The 12,845-nt window shown below is 31.3% G+C and overlaps 6 protein-coding genes across 6 annotated transcripts; 4 read left to right on the top strand and 2 right to left on the bottom strand.

Annotated features, from left to right (window-relative positions):
• Window positions 1-236: 236 nt before the first annotated feature.
• On the top strand, window positions 237-1,796 carry PPT1 (protein serine/threonine phosphatase; the record flags this gene model as incomplete). Its single annotated transcript, XM_064857502.1, has 1 exon — window positions 237-1,796. The coding sequence occupies one exon, from the start codon at window positions 237-239 to the stop codon at window positions 1,794-1,796; it is 1,560 nt and encodes a 519-aa protein (XP_064715808.1).
• A 283-nt stretch (window positions 1,797-2,079) lies between these two features.
• On the bottom strand, window positions 2,080-2,832 carry RRP15 (rRNA-processing protein RRP15; the record flags this gene model as incomplete). The annotated part of the gene is made up of 1 exon (XM_064857501.1): window positions 2,080-2,832. The coding sequence occupies one exon, from the start codon at window positions 2,830-2,832 to the stop codon at window positions 2,080-2,082; it is 753 nt and encodes a 250-aa protein (XP_064715807.1).
• Window positions 2,833-3,499: 667 nt separating this feature from the next.
• On the top strand, window positions 3,500-5,839 carry KAR3 (Kar3p; the record flags this gene model as incomplete). The annotated part of the gene is made up of 1 exon (XM_064857500.1): window positions 3,500-5,839. One exon carries the CDS (start codon window positions 3,500-3,502, stop codon window positions 5,837-5,839), a length of 2,340 nt encoding a protein of 779 aa, XP_064715806.1.
• Window positions 5,840-5,998: 159 nt separating this feature from the next.
• Window positions 5,999-7,159, bottom strand: TAZ1 (lysophosphatidylcholine acyltransferase; the record flags this gene model as incomplete). Its single annotated transcript, XM_064857499.1, has 1 exon — window positions 5,999-7,159. One exon carries the CDS (start codon window positions 7,157-7,159, stop codon window positions 5,999-6,001), a length of 1,161 nt encoding a protein of 386 aa, XP_064715805.1.
• Window positions 7,160-7,659: 500 nt separating this feature from the next.
• On the top strand, window positions 7,660-8,670 carry LOA1 (lysophosphatidic acid acyltransferase LOA1; the record flags this gene model as incomplete). Its single annotated transcript, XM_064857498.1, has 1 exon — window positions 7,660-8,670. The coding sequence occupies one exon, from the start codon at window positions 7,660-7,662 to the stop codon at window positions 8,668-8,670; it is 1,011 nt and encodes a 336-aa protein (XP_064715804.1).
• Window positions 8,671-10,401: 1,731 nt separating this feature from the next.
• MEP3 (ammonium permease MEP3) lies at window positions 10,402-11,865 on the top strand (the record flags this gene model as incomplete). Its single annotated transcript, XM_064857497.1, has 1 exon — window positions 10,402-11,865. One exon carries the CDS (start codon window positions 10,402-10,404, stop codon window positions 11,863-11,865), a length of 1,464 nt encoding a protein of 487 aa, XP_064715803.1.
• Window positions 11,866-12,845: the final 980 nt, after the last annotated feature.

The raw sequence follows: 12,845 nt of genomic DNA, 5'->3' as shown, positions 1-12,845 counted from the left end.
TCATTTTGAGATGGGCTCTAGTTACTAAAAAAGCGAAAATTTATTTTATTATGATTTGTGGATTTAAGCTGAGATAATAGTAAATTTATATATAAAATGTGTTAAGGTCATTAGATTGGATTCTTTAAAGATAAGAAGATTATTTGCTTATAGTATTTTTCCTTGTTTTATTATTGACTTGACAATGGTAGAGGATTTAAAATAGAAGTAGTATCCCTTACCCATTGTTAAGAATCATGACTGACCCAACTACAGCTGATAAGGAAGCTGCGTTAAAGTTTAAAGATGAAGGAAATGTATTTATAAAGCAACAAAATTTTCCTAAAGCCATTGAATTATATTCTAAAGCCATCGATTTGGATCCAACAATATCCATTTTTTACTCAAATAGGGCATTAGCCCATATTAAGATGGATAATTTTCAAAGTGCATTCAATGATTGTAACTCGGCTATTAACTTGGATAAGAATAATATTAAGGCTTATCATAGAAGGGGTATGTCTGAAGTTGGTTTACTAGAGTTTAGAAAGGCTAGAGCAGATTTCAACATTGTGCTAAATGTTAAACCTAATGATGCTACTGCAAAGAGAGGACTGGCTATGTGTGAAAGGTTTATTAGAGAAGAAAGATTTAAAAAGGCTATCGGTGGTGGCGATTCAGGAAAGGTTAATTTTTGTAAGACAATTGATTTAAGCTCATTTGATGCCAATTCAGATTTAATTAAATATGATGGTATGAAATTAGAGTTTGAAGAATTGAAAAATGAAAAGAATGAGAATGATGGGATTCAAATTAAGAATATGTCACAAGACTTTGTTTCATTTATGATCAATGGTTTGTTTTTAAAGGGGAAACAATTACCTAAGAAATATGTGGCTGCTATTATATCACATGCAGAAAGATTATTTCGTAAAGAACCTACTTTAGTAGAAATTTCAAATAAAGATAAAGATGAAAGACAATTAGGAGTGGATGATGTTAAAATTTCTGTTTGTGGTGATACACATGGTCAATTTTATGATGTTTTAAACATTTTCCAAAAATTCGGTAAAGTTTCTCCCCAACACACTTACCTTTTTAATGGTGATTTTGTAGATCGTGGTTCGTGGTCATGTGAGGTGGCTATATTATTTTATTGTTTGAAGATTTTATATCCAAAGAACTTTTATCTGAATAGAGGTAACCATGAGACTGATAATATGAACAAAATGTACGGCTTTGAGGATGAATGTAAGTATAAATATTCTCAAAGAATATTTGACATGTTTTCTGAGAGTTTCGAAAGCTTGCCTCTTGCTACCTTAATAAATGACGATTACTTGGTAATGCATGGAGGTTTACCAAAGGATACAGAATCCACACTTGATGATATTAGATCTATTGATCGATTCAAACAACCACCAAGGGAAGGTTTGTTCATGGACTTACTTTGGGCTGATCCACAAGTGGCTAAAGGGTTTGGTCCATCTCAACGTGGTTTAGGATATTCTTTTGGTCCAGATATTACAGTCCAATATTTAGAGAGGAATAATTTAAAGAAAGTTTTCAGATCCCACGAAGTGAGAATGAATGGTGTAGAATTCGAACACGATAAGAAATTAATAACTGTGTTTAGTGCACCAAACTATTGTGATTCTCAAGGTAACAAAGGTGCTATTATTCATGTGGTGCCAGGCAAAGGTAAAGTTGGTGTTAATGAAAATGATGATGAAGATTTATGTGTCGAACTGTTTGAACATGTAACACATCCAGATGTAAAACCGATGGCTTATTCTAATGGTGGGTTAGGATTTTAGTTAATACATAATAATTTGTAATAATAATAGTGATAGATAAGAATATGATTCGTATAAATATTAATAAAACTATAAATAATTATATCAATATATTTAATATTATTATACAATTAAATATTAAGGAGAAGAATAATATTATTGAACTATGAATTCAACAACTTTGTTTTAAGTAAGAGTAGTGGGTATATATGCATTATATGTATATAAGATTTATGGTGACAATAAATAAATGATTTTTCTAAAATGATAGAGTAATAGTATCTATATTATATATATATATATCTTATTCTTCTATAGCAGCAGCTTTTACCAAATCTAAGAATTTTTCCTTTGACACTTCAGTAATTAATTGTTCTCTTTCTTGTTTATTTTTGATACCACCTAAATGTTCAGAAACTTCCTTATTTGTTTTTACTTGAGTAGATAAAATTGCATTGAACAATTTGACAACACCCTTTTGAGCAATTTTCCTTAATTTTGATTCCTTCTCAAGTATGTTTCTAATGTCCTCACCGTTAGTATCCTGTACTTGGGGTAAGATATTTCTCTTTCTTGCCTTATCGAGTAATTTTTTCTTCTCCGCTAGTAAAGCTTTCTTTGCTTTTAATTCCAATTTATCAGCTTCATTCTGTTTAATAACTTTCTTATTTCTTGCCATGATAGGATCATTTCTATCATATGCTTTCAAATGTGATGATAAAATAGCAGATACAGCGCTGGAGAATTCCTTAGAACCATCGTCATGTTTACTTCTCTTGGACTTTTTTTTCCTTGGAAAACTATCATCTTCAAAGTCTTCACTATACCCTTTTTCTTCCTCCTCTTCTTCTTCAGAAGAGGAAACATCAGCTAGATTTTGTTCATCATCTTCTACTTCATTGCTTTCAATGGCTGAATCAGACTCATTACTTTGATTTGTAGTAGCAGTCTTACTCCTATCATTGTCGTCATTATTCTCTTCAAAATTATCTCTAGCTCTTTTTTTTAGATTTGTTTTGCCTGTTTTTGAAAATGTTAACTTTCCTTTAGATGTCATTATTTCCTTTCTTAATTTATTCTAATTATACCTTTAAAAACTTTTACAGATTCCACTTCAACCCAATCACACACTAATATACAGTTCTTCTTCTTTTCCTACTGCTATTTTAACAAACAGAAATGCACAAAAAACTTCTTAATCTTGACTTCTTGTCTTAATAGAGCACTTCATATGTCATATCACTTCACCATACACTATTTTGTCTCATCTCATCTCTAATTATTGCACTAGTAAACTTTTTTTTTATGCCTCTTCTGCTTTCGCTGTTTTTCGAGACACTCTGTAGATTAAAAAAAAAAAAAAAAAGCTTTGGTCTGATACCACCCAAACACCCACAATACTGTTTTTATCACGTGTTTTGTTTGAGGATGTCTGAGTGTTCTAGAATTCGATTTTTCTATGACGTTGGAGATTTGCAGAGGGTGAAACTGATCTGAGATGTTGGTAAATGAGTATCTTGGCCACATACATGGTGATGATGCTCTTATTTGTATTCGAAAGTATATATTTATGTGTGTGTATCAGTGTGTTTGTGGGGGGTGAGGTGTGTATTCTGTGCATTTGTTAAGGGACTACTTAGTGGTAAAAAAAAAAGAGGTACGAATAATATAAATAAAATATAGGATTAGGTCGATATAGACACAAAAAGAGAAAGGTTTACAAAATGGATGATATACCAACAACCCCAGAGAGGCATCAATCTTATGCTAAGAGACGGTACACGACAAGTCCCTCACCAAAATTTTATAGACAAAATGATATATTTGGTGTGTCTTTGAATGATGACAATGGAAGAGATTTAGATCCCGCTGCCAACAATAGTAGTGGCCATGATTATAACACGTATAATATGGGCAAGCTTTCTAATAAGTTAAGTACTTTGGATAGGAGGTCCTTAGATGGCCAGACAATGCTTACTTCTACTGGTATCAAGCCAATGATATCTGCATCGCGCAAGTCGTCTGGGGTGGCTCTCAACAATAATAACAATAGCATTATTAACACAAATTTTAATAATAAAGTGAACCACTTATCCACTTTTTACAATGAACAAATGAAAGAGTTGAATCAATTGCAGGATACTTTGGTTAAAAAAAAGGCTAAACTGGATGAATTAAGAGATGTTGTTATCAAGGGGAAGAAAGAGTTTAATGAAACTAAGTTAAAATGGGATAAACTGAGAGATGAAAAATTAACTAAGGAACAACAATTGAGGATCAAGCAAAATGAGATAAATAAATTGAAAGATACAATTGAATCTCGCAAGAAATTTTTGGAGGAAGGTCATAAATTGCATTTACAACAGATGGAAGTCGAGAATCAGACAAAGATAAATAAGTTGATTAATGATTACAAGGAAAAGATAGAAAGCGTGAAGTCAACTAAAATTAAAAAATTTGAGGATGAAAGAGATAATTTGATTAAAGAGGTTAATAATATTAAATCAAAAATTGATAATAATGATGATATTTTATCACAATCGATAATGGAGTTGAATGATAAATATGATAAATTGAAAGAAGATTGGTTAAATGAATATCAAGCCAAATGGAATCATAATATCGAAATTAATACTAATTATAATAAACAGATAGATGACATTAAAAAAGATATTGAACAGAATTTGAAACCAAATAAGCTTCAATTGGAAAAAAAAATAACTGATTTGAATGAGAAGGTTGTTGATTTAGAAAAAATCTTGAGTGAAAGAAGAGACAAAAAATCACTTTTGCAAGCGAAAATTAAAGAAAGAGAAATTAAATTAAAAGAAAATGAGGATCGTCAGACAGAGTTAAAAGAATATATTGAGAAAACAGAATATGATTTGAAAGAGATAAATGATATTCTGATGAAAGAGGAATCCTTGAGAAGATCTTTACATAATGAATTACAAGAATTAAGAGGTAATATTAGAGTCTTTTGTCGTATCCGTCCTCCATTGCCCAAGATTGAAGATCCTAACACTAATTATATAAAAGTTAAGCCTTTTGATGATAGTAATGGGGTTCAAGTTATGGAAATTATAAAATCACCTAATGAAAATAATAATAATAACGGTAATGGTAATGGTAATAGTAATAGTAGTAATAGTAATAATATTCCACAACAGTTTAGATTTGATAGGATATTTGATATTGATGAGGATAACTCAGAGGTATTTAAAGAGGTTGGGCAGTTAGTACAAAGTTCCCTAGATGGTTATAACGTTTGTATATTTGCTTATGGACAAACTGGTTCCGGTAAGACTTTCACCATGTTAAACCCTGGTGATGGTATTATCCCCTCTACAATATCACATATTTTTAGTTGGATAGAGAATTTAGAGGAACGTGGTTGGAAATATAAAATTGAATGTCAATTTGTAGAAATATATAATGAAAATATTATAGATCTTTTACGGAACGGGAACATTGAAAATAATAATTACAATAATAATAATGGTGGTAATAGTAAATGTGAAATTAGACATGATCATGAGAATGAAACAACTACAATAACAAATGTAACGACGTGTCAATTGGATACTAAAGAATCAGTGGGTAAAATTTTGCAAAAGGCCACTAAGTTAAGATCAACTGCTTCAACTGAATCAAATGAACATTCTTCCCGTTCCCATAGTATATTTATACTTCATTTATATGGTCATAATGCTTTAACTAACGAGGATTCCCATGGGATATTAAACTTGGTCGATCTGGCGGGTTCTGAGAGAATACATTCTTCACAAGTCAGTGGTGAACGTTTGAGGGAGACCCAAAATATCAATAGATCGTTGAGTTGTCTTGGCGATGTTATCCATGCATTAAATGTACCAGATAGAAATGGTAAAAGACATGTCCCTTTCAGAAACTCTAAATTAACTTATCTTTTACAGTATTCATTGACAGGGAATTCTAAAACATTAATGTTTGTTAATATATCACCATCTAACTCACATTTAAATGAAACTTTAAATTCATTAAGATTTGCATCAAAAGTTAATTCCACAAAGATTGGGAAATAACGAATTATTTTTATGAAAAGAGAAAGGTGGGGGGAGAGAAGTTGGTAATTTATAATCATTAATAGATACATATAGAACTATAAAGATAATATCGATACATATTTTGCATAAATAATAGAAAAGGCACGCATAGATACAAGATGAAAGAGTATTTAATCATTAATTATTTTTCTTTTGAGTGATATAGTTATTACTGTTAGTAGCATTATTTTCTTTGGAAACTGCATTAGTATTTTCCTCAGATTCTTTATTTATGTCCAGAAATGTTTGTAATCTTCTAATTGCCCAATTTTGACCAATAAATTTAACATCAGGATCGGATTTCCCTTCTGTTTGAGTAAAAATTTTCCACCATTTGTGATCTTGAAACCTCGGATCTTCTTCTTTTAAGTTTTTATTCAATTTCCTTACTTCAGAAACTTTTAATCTTAATTCAGATGCTAATCTACTTCTTAATTCCTGGGCTTCCTCACCATATTTTAACTTATCATTTAAATCAGTGTCATCAGGTTTTGAATATTTGGATACTAAAACTTGCCATTCACGACGATAAGATTCTATAATTGAATCTTCAATTGGGTCTCCTATTGTGACATTTATATGAGTACCCCATGATTTTATAAAATGTTTCCATGTTGGAATAGTTTCATCTTCAGGTGCAATTTTTTCAAACCCGGTACTAAAAATAGGTACCACAATTGGGGGTTCGGATGCCTCTAAGATCATTCTTGTAACCCCCCATTTAAAATATCGCATTGAATTATTGTAAGGTGGATGTAATTGTAACACAAAACCTTCAGGATAGACATGTATCCAAGAAGAGTAGTTATTTGTCTTTTTATTTATGCTCTTGTTTTCATTATTACTATTTTGGCTCAATATTTTAATACTACAATCAATCGATCCTTGGAATGGTCCCTTACCAAATCTCTCAGTGGACAAGACACCACCTAAACTGAAAAAGGTAGACAGAAATCTATTCTTAAAACATATATTATGGGCGCCCAAACAAAATCGAATATTAGATAACGATTTATATAATGACATAGGAAAGGTACCCCAAAGAAATGGGTCATCGACAGTAGACATATGATTCATAATAGTCATTAATCCACGTTTTTCGGACTTGGATCTCTTTAAAGTTTTTTCCAAAGTGGGGTAATTGTTTACTTTAACATTATAAAATACCTTCAATATAATTTTAGAAACACCAATCACAAAAACACTGGTACTATAATGGAGAAATTTCCACCATTTTGTGTCTCTTGGATATTGGTAAAAGAAATCATCACCTCTCTTAATGACATCAGGAAAGGGCATAGTTATTTGATGATTGAATATCAAGAATCCAGTTCGTAAAATGAAGAACAATCTGAAAGAATGGAGACCAGTGGTGATACTAATACGAGAGTCGTCTGTAACTTATGTAATTTAAATATTGTGCATAATGAGATTATTTGTGTTATCTTTGTTTTTTTATCTATGAGATCCGATGGTTCTTCCAAACAGAAAATATGTCAAAAAAGTTCAAATGGAAAAAAAAAAAAAAGCAAAAAAAAAAGAAAAGGGCTATTTCGAGGGACCCTTTCAAACCTTTCAGCCCAATCTATATTTTAATATAGTGCATGTTTTTGTTCTGTTGATAAAACAAGCATAATCAAAAAAAAAAAAAAAAAAAAAAAGAATGTCCAATTAGATTTGTTTTAAATAGGATTGACGATTAACCAGTATATCTAGGATTGGCTATAGTACTATACTACACACACAAAGATATAGACGTAGGAGTTGGAAGAACGGAAAGGAAAAAAAAAAAGAGAAAGATGGAAAAATATACAAATTATAGAGACAGAGGCACTGGTATATCACCATTCATGCCAATACATCCAAGCAAACATGGATCCATATTCAAGACTGTACAATGGACGATTTTTATTGTCAAAATGGTTCTTTTGTTACCATTGATAGTATTCAGTGTTGGTGGTAATTTTACTGGATCAATGATATATTTATTAATGAAATTAGTGTTCAATTATTCCGTAGATGTTACAGTACAAGGTAAGAGACGGAGAGCAGTTAGTAGAAAGACAGATTATCCACGTCGTGGAAATCTTTACCTATGTAATTACACAAGTGTGTTAGATGCATTGGTCTGCCGTATTATAGCACAAGACACATCAGTGTTGTTTTTGGTGGCATTTCAGAATAAGATTTATGGTATGAGGATCTGGAGTTTCATTAGATACACTTTGGCTCAATCTGATATTGCTAAATACGGGGAGAAGATAGATGTATGGAAGGATGTATGTGACAACTATACATGTTTTATGTTCCCAGAAGGAGTTACATCCAATGGTAAAAGTGTATTACCATTTGAAATAGAAGATGCAAGATTAAAACAGTTTATTTTAGGTGAGGATGTTGTATCTGCAAAGAAAAAGAGGAAATCTACTACCACTTCTGCAACCGCCAGTATGAGAGACAAGATTGGAGGTTATAAAGGTAACGGTGATAGTAGCAGTGATGGAAAAGATATTAAGAATTTGATTCAATGGTGTCAGATCAAACATACTCCCTCGACATTGACTGTACCAGTCCCCAAGAGTGGATTTGAGTTTTTCAAGACTCTGTTATACGTTACCAAACCTTATTCCAAATGTAAGATCACTCCACCTGATGTGGCTGTGGGATACGATAGTGGTAGCGGCAGTAGTACCTCCAGTATCACGGCACACGGACGTGTAATATTGAACGGTGGCCAGGCCCCTGTTGCTCGAACTTTAAATGCGGCTCAAAAGGCACAGTTCATTGCAGAATGGGGTGCACGGATGTAGTCGCAAGGAACTTTTGTATTGATTGGTTGTTTACTCTATTGTATTGTTGTTATTGTTTTTGTTATTGTTTTGATTTTTGTTTTTGTTTTGATGCAAACAAAACATTTTGCGATAAGAAAAGATAAGATAAGATAAGATAAAGAAAATAAAACAGATATTACACAAATATTGGAGGAAAAAAGGACGAAGTATTTAAAAATTATATATACATATACGGTAGTTTTTTTTTATTTTAGTTGCAGAACCCTAATTATGTATCCAGCTCATTTTTGTTTTTCTTTTTTTTTTTTTTCCTTTTTTTTTTTTAAATTTTGGAACATAGCCCTAACAACTTAGTAGAACCTTTTGTTTTAAGGCTTGATCCAACACTTCTACACCACCAGCCTAACCGTAACTTTTTTTTTTAATTGTCTAAATGTAAACATTGTTATCTGTAGTTTGTTTCCAAATGTCACAGACACTTAAATTTGCTAACATTTCATTCCACTTAACACTCACAAGAGTTTTCTTGTCTGATGTAAAACCCTAATCATGAATTCTTTTTTTTTTTGTAAAATCATATCGTTTCCGCAATAATCTAAACCCTTAACTATTGCAAATATAGAAAGTCCAGTTTTTTATTTTTTTTTGCCGAACAAAAAAACACACAAGAAACAATGCAAGAATTACTTTGCACAAACAAAAGAAAAAAAGGCAAACACAATGAATTTCAAAATTTTTCTGTTTTTCTATTTTTTCCTTTTTGTTTATATTTTTCTTGACATCGGACATTTACTTGCTTACTTACTTAAACTAATAAACAAAGATTAAATTACTCAACTATTGGAAAGATTTATCAACTCAACCTGATTTGTTTATCAAATTTCTCCTGATAAACAAAGAAAGAGATAGAGAGAGATAGAAAAGACGAGATAAAAATTTTAGATAAAGAGATAGATAACACGTATTGTTGCATTGGCTTATTTTATCACTTTGTTCCTCTCTTCTTTTCTTTTTCGAAGTTTTTTTTTGTTTTTCTTTTTTCTTTTTTTTTTGTTGCAAGGAGTTCTCGATGAGTTGATTAAAATAGTAATATTCAATTGTATACTTAAAATGGAATAGAAAGATTTAAATTTTAGACAACTTCTAGTCATCTTGTGAACTATCCAAAGAATTTTATTTCACTTTATTTCATTTAACTTTTTTTTTTTTTGGATTTCTTTGATAACTAGTCCTTCTCTTCTAATTATATATCTGCCCCTTTCTTCTAATCCTGTTCTCTGCTCTTCATATTACGTATGTGTTTTGCTTCAGTCTACCGTGCCTTGGTGTTTGTATGTATCTTGCACATACACTCATACCTTTTATTCAATTAAACAATCTTGAAGGCACATGACTTATTCATTTGCATATTTATTCACTTGAGTTAAAGAAATAACAAGGTGTATTAGATTTTACTGAGAATACAAAAAAGAGCATAGTATATATATACGTTTTTGGGGTGCTTCTTTTAGTGCTTTTTTCTCTGGTTTTCATCCTTTATTTTTTGAACTTACTCCATTGTTAGCATATATATATATACATATCTTCAACATATCAAATTAAATTTGCGCCTTCATTAGGTGAAAATTGATAGATTAATAGATTAATACACTAATTAATTAATTAATTAAAGATTTCATAATTAATAGTATCACAAAATATATACATACATATTTTCTTTTTGATTGATAGAATATTAACAAAGGAAACATGTCAAAGGGTTATGTATGGACAGAAGATTACGATGAAGCTACTGTAGGGTTTATAATAATATCTGCTGCACTAGTCTTTTTCATGGTACCGGGTCTGGGTTTTTTATATTCAGGCTTAGCAAGAAGAAAATCTGCTTTGGCTTTGATATGGGTAGTACTTATGGCCACTCTGGTTGGAATGTTACAGTGGTATTTTTGGGGTTATTCTCTTGCATTTAGTAAAACTGCCACAAATAATAAATTTATCGGTGATTTGAATTCTTTTGGTTTTAGAAATGTTTATGGTAAAGCTAGCCCAGATGATACGTATCCAGAAATCGCCTTTGCTACCTTCCAAATGATGTTCATGTGTGTAACTTTAAGCATTGTTTCTGGTGCTACTGCAGAAAGAGGGAAATTGTTTCCTCATATGGTGTTTCTTTTTATCTTCGCTACTATAGTGTATTGTCCGATCTGTTATTGGATTTGGGCTCCAGGCGGTTGGGCTTATCAATGGGGGGTCCTTGATTGGGCCGGTGGATTCCTTGAAATAGTCTCTGCTGTAGGTGGTTTTGTGTATTCTTACTTTTTAGGTAGACGTAAAGAAAATCTACTTATTAATTTCAGACCACACAATGTGTCCATGGTCACTTTGGGCACAGGTATACTTTGGTTTGGTTGGCTTTTATTTAATGGTGGGTCTACATTGACACCATCCCTTAAATCAGCCTACGCTTTCTTCAACACAAATATTAGTGCCGTAACAGGTGGTATGACTTGGTGTTTACTAGATTATAGATCTGAAAAAAAATGGTCTACTGTTGGTCTATGTTCAGGTATCATCTGTGGTCTAGTGGCTGCCACTCCATCATCCGGGTGTATTACTCTTTATGGTTCGTTGATTCAGGGGATTATTGCAGGTTTTGTTTGTAACTTTGCCACTAAGATTAAATATTATATGAAAGTTGATGATTCCTTAGATTTACTGGCTGAACATGGTGTAGCTGGTGTAGTCGGACTTTTTTTTAATGCTCTCTTTGGTGCAGATTGGGTCATTGGTATGGATGGAACTACTTCTCACGGTGGTGGTTGGTTAACACATAACTGGAAGCAGATGTATAAACAAATTGCATATATTGCTGCCGTGTCGGGTTATTGTGCCGTGGTGACCGCTTTGATCTGTTTTGTCTTGGAACATATACCATATATTCAACTGCGTGTCGATGAAGATGCAGAGGCTCGTGGTTTAGATGAAGATCAAATTGGTGAATTTGCATACGACTACGTCGAGGTTAGAAGAGATTATTATGAATGGGGGGTCGATACAGATAATATTCATTCTTCTTCTGCAGAAACACAAACAGAAGATGAAGATTGTGAACACACTGACGATAACTCTATTATGGCAGATACAACTACATCTGTTTCACAAAATAATAATATTGATGAGCGTTTATCTGAAAAAGTTGAGATGACCTCTTAATTCAAATATTGTAACATGAAATGAAAACTATAATTGTTGTGGAACCATTTTGTGTGGTTATACAGAGACGATGAGATTAAAACAATGTTATCGTTGTTGTTGTGATTTTTTTTTATTTCTGTTTTTGGATTCATTCTAGGATAGGGATTATTTACACAGAATTCATTTATCCTTTCTTTGCATTATTTATTCTTATAGAGAGTTGGGCAAATGTATGAAATGTTTTATTTTACTTTAGGTTTCTATTTTGCCTAACTCATGTAATTATCATATATTCATCTTAATAACCTTATTATTAAAATTAAATATATATAAATATATAGAAAAGAAATTAAATAAAAATAATTATTAATTAAACATTTTAGAGAGTTGTAATTGTTTTTCATATGCTTAGCTATAGGGATTGATAATACTTAGAAACGTTACATTGGAAAGATTGTGAAATTTGAAAGAAACAAGAAAAAACAGAGCATTTTAAGTCAAGATAGCATATATAATAGGATATTTTAAATCCACTTAGAAGTGTATTCGTATTTTGGATCTAATGTTTATTTAAGTATTAATAAGATGGTTTGTTATTTAAAGAACCTAGACAAGGTTTTCCAAAACCTTCATTATACATATTTTTACGTGTAAAATACAGAAAACCTTAACGTGAAAATTAAAAAAATAGTGCACAGAAGTTCTATTCTTTTTTTTTATTTATTCTAACTCTTTTACTGTGTTTATGATAGCCTTTCTTTATGATTTCATCAATAATTGAGAAGGTTTATATAGAAGGCGAAGAACTGATGAAAGAGGGGTATATATGCTTTTCTTATTATTAGAATTATAACATATGTAGGTTTGAAGTTTTTAAAGTAAATTAGAAAAAATAGATTGGAAGGAGAGGAAAGATATTTTGTACAGGAAATCTCTTGGATATTTTCCTAATAGTTCAAATTGTTACTTACTGTAATATCAGGGATATTACAACAACT

The sequence above is a fragment of the Arxiozyma heterogenica genome (genome assembly GCF_036370985.1).
Source record: "Arxiozyma heterogenica strain weizmannii chromosome Unknown scaffold_13, whole genome shotgun sequence".
Classification (NCBI taxonomy): Eukaryota; Fungi; Ascomycota; class Saccharomycetes; order Saccharomycetales; family Saccharomycetaceae; genus Arxiozyma; species Arxiozyma heterogenica.
Note: the sequence above shows the minus strand (reverse complement) of the source record. Positions and strands in the feature narration are given on the sequence as shown.